This window comes from Cynara cardunculus (genome assembly GCF_001531365.2).
Source record: "Cynara cardunculus var. scolymus isolate 2C chromosome LG 11, CcrdV1, whole genome shotgun sequence".
Classification (NCBI taxonomy): domain Eukaryota; kingdom Viridiplantae; phylum Streptophyta; class Magnoliopsida; order Asterales; family Asteraceae; genus Cynara; species Cynara cardunculus.
This window is the reverse complement of record NC_037538.1, coordinates 11,023,992-11,033,840: the sequence shown is the minus strand read 5'-3', so window position 1 is coordinate 11,033,840 and position 9,849 is coordinate 11,023,992. Positions and strand designations below refer to the sequence as shown.

Genomic DNA, 9,849 nt, shown 5'->3' with positions numbered 1-9,849 from the left:
GATATAAATAAAAATGAAAATGTAAGTTGAAGGGTAAAAATTGTAAATTTAGAAAATCAGATTTTTTTAAATGAATGGGTCCCACACAAACTAACCTATTTCTACCAATAAAATCAAAACTAACCTATTTCTACAAACCTTTTTCAAAATCAACCCATTTTTGCAAAAAACTCTTTACATAACACCCTAAATTATGAACTAAATGAACATATTTAAACATAGAAGTAAACCTTTAAGTTGTAATTTATTTTTATCTTAATTACGCTCTAATGCGATGTGGCTATATATCAATAGAACAAACCCCTCTGACCGTTGCGAATATTATATATGGCAACAACGAAATCCAAACTTTATACTAGAAACTATAAATTGTTACCTTTTATTCAAGATGAAGTTGTCCTCATGAAGATTCTCTATATATTGTACATCGAGAGAGCTTTTAAATGTTAATTGTATTTGTCTAAACATTTTTAATTATAGTTTTAAGGGTTTATTTGTTTAGAACTTAATGATATATATGAGATGTTTATTGATCGCTCATCTATATATATGGTTTTTTGTTTACAACTTAATAATTAAGTCATAAGCGAAGTTGGCTTAATTGGGACAACCTATCTTAGCCATTAGTAATCAACGCATTTCTTCATGTGTGTGGGTGGATACGATTGAAGTTTTAAGAAGAAAAGAATAGATTTAACATGCTCTTTTCTTTTTATTAGTAAATTACATTTCTGGTCAATGTGGTTGACACTTGGTATCAACTCTATCCTTGTTTTAAACTAATTATAGTTTTAGTCATTGTGATTGTCATTTTGTTTCAGATTTGGTCCCTTTAGTATTTTGATCTTTTTCATTTTTCTTTTATTTTAATTAAAAAAAAGAATATGTATAATATATATATATATATATATATACACACACACACACAATTCTAATTTGTATACGACACTTCCATCTTAGATAGTGTTTCCCCAGGCACTTCCTCCGGCCAGCACTTCCAGCCACCACCTACACATCTTCCTGTGGCTAAATCAGTTGGTCACCACCCCTTCCCCTCTCCCGTAGTGACCTACCTCCATGGACCCTCCTCTAGAACCTTTTCTTCGGCCAACACCATTCCCATCCTCATTCCAAGACCGACACCCCTTATCTGAGCCACCTACGATTGCTCCATCTTCTCCCAGATGTCTAGGTTTCACTCATCTGAAACCTACCATTGGCGCCTAAACGTTGAATCTGGAGTTCTTGATTCCTCAACCATATTCTTCACACATATACATACCTGCACTCATAACATGCATACTCACACTCTCAACACAAATACACACACATTCTTTCTTTCTTTCTCACTATCTATCTATCTATTCGTGTTAATGGTGGCTTCAAATTCATAAAAATAGTTTTGATTAACAAGAGATTGTTGAGGATGGTAGGGACGAGACTGAGCTCCCTTTTCACTTCCTCAAATGGCTCAAACCGAACCACTATGATTCATCCCCCTCCTTTGTGTTTGTCTTTTGTTTCGTCACTGTGATGGTTCATCCCCCTCCCAAGCATTTGTTTCAGATTTTGTCTCTATGATGGTTTTGATTTTGATTTTGGAATTCTGGTTTGATTTAGGATTTGAATTAGTTTTTGTTTTTCCGATTTGAAATAGGGTTTTGATTTAGTTGGTGGTTTATAATGCATATGTTGGGTTTATATTTTGTTGTATTACAGTAGAGGGGCTGTAAATACCTTATGATATAAATAGTTTTATGTTATTTGTAAGTTTTTACAGTTGATTAAAAACAGTTAGTACGTATTCTCATTTCATCTCACTGTATTGTAATTTCTCTCAATCAAATACAAGCCGAATTCTCAAAATCTTGATTTGCAATTGTTAATCATTGTTCTATTGTTAAATCTGGGAATAACAATGTAAACTTTATGTTTTCTTCGAATGTTTAGACCATTTGTGTATTTAATTTTATAAAATAAATGGTTTTAATATTGCCAAGCTTCCCATGGGTTCAAAGTTTGAAAAATGAGAAACAAACGTGCGAATAGGGCCTCCCACGACCTAGGTCATCACCAAGGTTGCATAAGCCATTGTCTCTCATGCAACAGGTGTAGTGCATGACTTGAGGTCGCGAGCAGGGTCTTATAGCACGGTCTGACAACTTTTGATCCCGTTTTTTTTTTTTCTTTTTTTTCTCATTTTCTCACCACTTCTTTTCCTTTCTTCTTTTTTCTCTCTCCCTTCTAGATGATTTTGGAAGTTCTTAAGGGTCATCTTCAAGGGGTTTGGTGGCAATTTATCTAGGAAACATTTATTGGGTCAAGATTCAAGCACTTTTTCAAGATCTAGCCTTCTCCACTTAATTCTCTTGATTGGTTTGTAGGATTTTCACCAAAACCTAGTTTGTAAATTCATTTTACCTTTATCCTCCTCTTTTTATATATATATATATATATATATATATGTGTGTGTGTGTATATGATGAAACTTGACATTCTTACACACTTATAAACTTATTGCATGATTGTTGGAAAAACTTTATACAACTATGATGATTTTGGGGATTTTGACCTAAAATGGTAATTAAATAGAACATTGACTGGGTAAACTTTGGTTTTATTGGTTTTGTTTCATTATATTAAAGGGGTTTTCATAGCTTGAGCATATTGACTTCGATTATAAACTATTTCACTCATTTTATCACATAAGTAGATTGACATAAATGAAGGGTCACATTACACTTGGGTGTTCTAAATACATTAGTATAACTCATACCTTACCTTGTGATACTTACAAGTAACTTGTATATAAATGTGAGAGAATAAGGTTATTGTGGATAACTATGAAATGCATTTGTTCATAATTTAGGGATTTATGCACTTTCCTTATATGGTTAAATTTCCAAGCTTGGTATTGTGGTGCTATAGTCCTTATACATGAGGGTTGTCGATTTTGTGCTATCAAACATGACGTATTGGTTCATATTTCGAATACTAGTTATGGACACTAAAGGCCGAATGGGAGCCTTGAGGTGAGACTTAGCTAGCTAATGGGTAGGCACTAAGATTCATTGATCCTTGATGTTAAACTCTTGTAAGTAGACACTAAAGGTAATTGAAGACTTGGGGTGACGCCATAATGAATATGCACTAAAATCGTAAAATCTGAAGTGTAATCCCGATGAATATTGATTTATGGTTGCAATACTTTTGTGTCCCTGTCATATTTGGAAACCAATCTCGCTCATCATTGAAAGATGTTATGTGTATTAAATCTGTCAGGTTTGACCATTTTGGAAAATTATGTCGCTTTCATGCACATGTTTAGTGAAGACCAAATAGACCAAAAGTATAATTTACTTTTTTTTTAATGATCATTTACAATAACATTCTTAGGCATAATATATTTTTCATAGATTATAGTACTCATAATGGTTATTGATAATATCAGTTATATTTATTTTAATTTGATTACATTTATATTTTTTTAACATTCCTTTGAATTTCGGATTATATAATTTCTGTAAAAAAAACGTTTATAATTTAATTTTCATATTCAACAATGAATTCATAATTAAGTTAGTAATTAGTTTAAATCATTAGATCAAATAATTTTTATACAAATCATTCATAAATTGATTTTTTTTATTTATAATTTGAAGTTTTTAGTAAATAAATGTTTTTACATTCAACACTTAATTCTGACAAAAAAATAAAATAAAATAAAATAAAATGATAACTTCTATCATCTAGTATACATGCTATAAATGAAAAATAAACAAAGAAAGAGCGTAAATCTCTAGCCCTCTAGTAAGTAGTAAGCATTCCACTATGTTGATAATCCAATTAGTGCATAGGATACCCACTCCCCCATGAATAAAATAATACTAAAATTCTATTTATTAGTGTGTGAGTCACTCTCATACTTTCTTCATATAGTAAGGTGATATATATATATAGATAAAGAAACAGAAAAACCAACCCAAAATTTAGGTTTAGGTATTCTAGTTTTGGTTCAGATGAGTGGAAGGAGGAGCTCCGGCCGAGGACAAAGCTCTTTAGGCTACTTGTTTGGTGATTCCGATGAATTAGGGCCACAAGGTCATGATGGATCCAGAGTGTCGTCCTTACCACCGGTTTGTCACTCTGGCGGAGGTCAAAGTTCTTTAGGCTACTTGTTTGGTTCCGGTGAATTACGGCAACAAAGTAACCAGGACTCTAAAGTATCCTCACCGCAGGTTTGTGTGCCACCCTATGGCACCGACGACATGGAGGAGAACTCGCCGGAGAAATCTCTAGCTCCTTCATCTAAGAAAGATGATCAAAAACCATCGCCCAACAGTTATATCTACCATAAAGTTGACAGCCCAAATTCAAGGGATTTCCTCATGACTGTAAGTCTTCCAGGTTCCAACATCAAGATCAGGTTCAAAAACGATCTTTTATTACATCAAATATTGAAAAATTTCATGATTTTCAGGCTCGTCCATCAACAAGGGTTACATCGGTTCCTGGTGGAGATTCATCGGTTGGATACCTGTTTGGAGATAAATGATCATCTATCGAACGAAGATCTTCCCTGCGCCTGTGAGTTGATTAAGACTTAATTTGGGTGTATAAGCAAAAAGAACACAAATATAAGCCTCCACCGTTTGTGTCGAATAACATGGGACCAAGTACCTAAGATTTACTTGATGTGTTTTTCTCATTTATATATATCCATGTATGATTGTGTTCTTTGTTTAGGGTTTTCAAGTGTGTGTATTGGATTCTTGAAATTGCATTTTGAATTGTGTGGACCGATTAATTCTTGAAATTTACCAATATATATAATAATGATTGGTTGCTATTGCTAGCCTTGATCATGAGTACCTATGTTTGATTTTCTTGTTAATTTGATGAAAAATATAACACCGGAAAGATGTAACTAAAGTTTGTAGAAAGAGAAATTAGCAATATAAATAACTGTGAATTTGTTAAAAGGTTCAAAATGTTGATTACTTTTCATCTTTTGTATATCCTTCCCTAAAAGATTAAATGATATTGTGCATATATAATTCAATCAATAAAGTAAGATCTCAGTTAAAATGGACAACTATCTTTGTTTCACGGCTTTCGCCTAGCAAGTGGGTAAGGAAGCAGAATGAGCACTTGATATTAATGCATAACTTTGAGGTTACAAAATGGTATAATTAGCTACACTTATATAGAAGGGTTTGCATGCTATATATATATATATATATATATATATATATATATATATATAGAATTTAGCCTTGTGAAACATAATATAGATGAGAAGCTATCATTAATTCATACCATAAAATCATATTACCATTTAACTTTTCAGTATGTGTATCCTTATACAGCTGGACTGTGACGGATCCAGCTGATAGAATTACTACTTCATGTGTATAGTACTAACAATTGTAAGAATCGCTGCTAACAAAGTGTATATGTATATATATATATATATATATATACACACACACACACACACATTGAGTTTCTCATACAAAAAGAAAAGAGTTGGGATATATATAAAAGATATTAATTGCAGGATGTGCCCTAATGAATTGACCCTTACTAATAACACTACTTACTTGTGGGTAGATTACAAGTGCTGGATGAAGCCATAAATTGATTATTGATCTGAATCACAATTCTTTTGTATAAGCTTTTAGTGTCGATGGATTGATAAGAAGTAGGATCCATGTTCTTGAGTTCTCTCTAGAGAAGTTAGGAGAGGTTATTAGTTAGGGTTAGAGTGCATAAGAGAATATACTTAAAGGAATTTATATTCTGTATATATCGTCATTGAAGATGTAGGTAGCACCGTAGCAATAGAGAGACCTTGTTTTTAAGGTTTGAAACAATTTACATGAGCATCGATTCATATTGAGAAGAGTAGATACGACTCATAATTAGTCGGTTGTATCAGCTGTGATAATACATGTGAGAGGACCTTATAATGTGCAGGCGACTTGACCTGCGACTTAGGTTGCACTTGAGGTACGCAGCCCATGAGTCTGATTTAGTATCAAGTGTGTATCACATGTGATTGACTATTTAAAAAGGTGTTTTCATGAAATAGAAGTGTCCTCGTTTTTTACCGTTCAAATAGAGATATGGGGTTCTAACAAACAGATCCTCCTATACCATTGCCTAACAAACCTACAAAAGAAGAATCAATTATGTACTACATAGAAAGGGCTAATGTAACAGCCTATGTACAACACAGAGTATTTAATTAGGGCAACATATCAAATTTCCAAGGTAATAGATTGTGTTATGCCAAACCGCACAAATATTATGTATACATAAGTTATGAAATAATGGTTTATCTCTAGATGCATGTAGTAATTTCATAATACTTGCTGAAATTAATATAGGATTTTAAGAAATTAAAATGCAATTGTATAAATACAAACTCTTCGGATGTAATAGTTAATATATTTCGCCTCTGGCATATAACTCAGTAGGTAACAAGGCGAGATGCTTTTGTCCATCCAATACAATACAGGTCCCGGTTCAATCGCAAAAAAGAAAAAATAGCCTCGATCTTGAATGAGGTAGAAAAATATCCTTTCACATTGGTGTCTTTAGAGTTGGTTCTGTGTATTGTTGGATGGAATTACCATTATTAAATGCCCTCCAAATATGTAATATAAATCATAGACAGAAAGTTAAGTGAGAGTTACATTTGCATGTTTATATGGGCCTCACAACAAATGAGTTTCATGGGCTAAAGTTCTAACACAAAAAGACAAGGCCCAGTTTATTAAGTCTGTTAACATGTCCTTTGAATCGAAATCTTTGTAATAAATTAGAATCGAAATGTTCTAACACAATCGAAATCTTAATTAGAGATGATCACCCGAGTTAGGTCGGTTCGTGTACAAATTTCGATCCCTGTCCCAAACACTATTTTAGTAACCGGTTATGAGAACTAGCTGTCCTATGTAGTTATTAAAAAAAAATTCAATTTTTTTATATATATATTTTTAATTTTTTTAAACAACACAAAAGTGTTATTTTAATACACTTAAAAATATGTAATTTCGTCAATTAAGTACACTTGAAAAATATGTTTTTTGCGAGAATGGGAGTTGAAATCACGAACTATAGTAAGAATTGTGAACGTTTGTGAGTTAGTATCTTCCTCATACATCATATGACTTGTATATAATGTATGAGACAAAAAAGGTCATATGTCTATTGGATATTGGTAATAAAATGGTAATATTTTTGAAAAATTGGGCCAATCCCCTACTGGGCCAAGCTTTTTTTTTTTTAAAAAAATTGTAACCGTCCCTGTATTGCCGATCCCAAGCCAGGCCGAACACAAATCGGTCCCAATCCTTCGTCGCTCTCAGACCGGGTCCATTTAACCATCTCTAATCATAACACCAACATGGAATCCATTATAAAATCATGAAATGACTCACATATATTAACCAAATATAGGAAAATACTTAATAGTTTATTTTCTAATAATTCTTTAAATTGTAGAATGTGGCATGTTTTTTACTACACCAACATCAATGAATAAAAAATAATTCATAATTAAGCCTAAAAACTTTCTAAAATCATAAGTTCTAAATTTTTAGCTCCATCGTCCATGTCATGATATGCTTAGAGAATCCATCATTTTTTACTATTAAAGTATTTGTATCTTCTACCGAATCTTTTTCTAAAAGTAAAAGAATTTAGAATTTTATTATATTTGTTGTCAAAACAAAATAAACAAAAATCATTACGTTTTGATATAATTAGTCAAACCATTAAATAACAAAATCATGATGTTGTGACATTTGTCATTGGAGATAAACATGAAGTTCATAATCTTGTAATATGTTATGTCATGATATGACTACACATGAAAAATGAAACGAATCACAACCAAATGTTGATAACGAAATCCCTGTTTGATGGATTGGTTAAAACTATGTTCTATTTTCATTACGTAACGTAACCAACATGACAACGAATATAGGTATATATGTCTTCAAGACAAATTCTTGCAACACTTGCAATGCAAGTTTTCCAATGATGATGCATGTCATCAAAACTCCTTTAAGAAAAAAAAGAAAAACTTTATGTCGCTATATAAATTTTATTAATTGACATTTCATACAACTGTAAATGTAATCACGTTATATATTTATTTCTTACCAATTTCTATAATGAAATTGAAATGTTAGTTACATAGGAAGGTACAAATGTCCATCAAATTTATATCCTTCCAAAACTTAATCCCCAATTTAATCAATTTTATCTTAATCATGGATAAATATATTCACATGTATAAAATAGTGGTTCCTTTGTAACTAAAAGGATGCGCATGCATGCATATATGCATACATATATTACAGTGATGGATTTGGAAATTTTTATGATTGATAGCATATTTAGGGATGTCAAAAAATTGTGAAACTCGATAACTCATTGAATCAGAACCAAAACGGTTTTGGGTTATTCGATTTTCAGTTTAATGGTTTAGTTTTTTTGAGTTTGATTTATGGTTGTTTTTTTTTTTTACTATTTCAGTTAAATAGAGCATGTTATACTACTATTCATATGTTATACTAATTCAATTAAACTGAAAGAAGTTAGAATAATACAAAAATTGATTAATTCATAATGAACCAGGAGGCTAGAGGAATAAATCACTAAACCAATTTTGTAATAAAGCATGCTGCCACTTGACGTTAAACCAGTTAGATGGACTAGGAGGCTAGAGAAACAACTCACTAAACCAATTTTGTAATAAAGCATGCAGCCACTTGACATGAAACGAGTTAGATGGACCAAGAGGCTAGAGGAACAAATCACTAAACCAATTTTGTAATAAAGCATGCTGCCACTTGAAATCAAACCAATTTCTAACAAAACTAGATGAAAGATAAATCATAATGTTTAATAGTTAGAAACATATAAATTAATAGTCAATAAAAAATCAGAGGCTAAAAATTTGGATTCAATTAGAAAGAAATCAAATAAAAAAGGGATATATGTATGAAATAACAACTTACTTTTTATACGTTTTCTTATTATGACATTGTAATTTTATTTTTTCTTATTACAACAATGTATTTTCAAATTACTTTTTGTTAGAACATTGTGCTTCGAAAAATCTACCTATTATAACAATGAGTAACTTGTTATCTTTTAAACCAGTTAAACTCTTCTTTTTTTGCTCACTTAGCTTAAATGAGATAATGTGGATGACACACTTATCATTTTGATAATATAACTAAAATAAAGAAAAATATATTTCAAATTATTTTTAATTATTTTCACTTTTTCTTGCGACGATTAAAAAAACGTTTCCTATATTTTTTTTAACTTTTTCTTATTAAATTTCATCCAAATTAAGTACTTTAGAGTAAAGTATTTCTTAAATAAAAATATAATATATTATTTCAAGATAATTATTTTATTTGTAATAAAAAGGTAACATTTATTATTCTATTTTGTTCAAAAAAAACACATATCTATTAACGTTTTATTTTTAAATGTTAGCAAGATAAATTGTGCTTTACAAGTTTTCATAATATTTTATGTTAATGAGTAACTAAAAAAATCTAATTAATTTAATATATTTATATGTCAAATAAATTTTTTTAAACAAGTATGATTTTTTTTAAAAGATAAATATTTTTTTGGGAGAAAACGTAACAATTCTTATTTTCTTTTTTTCAAAAAGTACTTTTTTAAAATGTTTGTGTGATAAGTTATGTTTTACTAATCTATACTATATTATAAAGCATTTGGCTAAAACTCTTAAACTCTTAAAAACTCTTAAACCCGTTCATCCCTATCCGATTTCATCCCATATCTGAATTC

General features: G+C 30.7%; 1 protein-coding gene across 1 annotated transcript; it reads left to right on the top strand.

The window, feature by feature from the left end:
- The first annotated feature begins 3,952 nt into the window (after positions 1-3,952).
- Positions 3,953-4,849, top strand: LOC112521934 (protein SPIRAL1-like 5). The gene is made up of 2 exons (XM_025130941.1): positions 3,953-4,394; positions 4,481-4,849. Exons 1-2 carry the CDS (start codon positions 4,020-4,022, stop codon positions 4,553-4,555), a joined length of 450 nt encoding a protein of 149 aa, XP_024986709.1. The 5' UTR covers positions 3,953-4,019; the 3' UTR covers positions 4,556-4,849.
- The last annotated feature ends 5,000 nt before the right edge of the window (positions 4,850-9,849 follow it).

What these genes read in the sequence shown, in the direction of transcription:
- LOC112521934 (XM_025130941.1), top strand. Translation starts at nt 4,020, where the DNA reads ATGAGTGGAAGGAGGAGCTCCGGCCGAGGACAAAGCTCTTTAGGCTAC. An exon ending in CAAGGGATTTCCTCATGACT is followed by an intron (nt 4,395 to 4,480) that starts GTAAGTCTTCCA and finishes CATGATTTTCAG; the next exon opens with GCTCGTCCATCAACAAGGGT.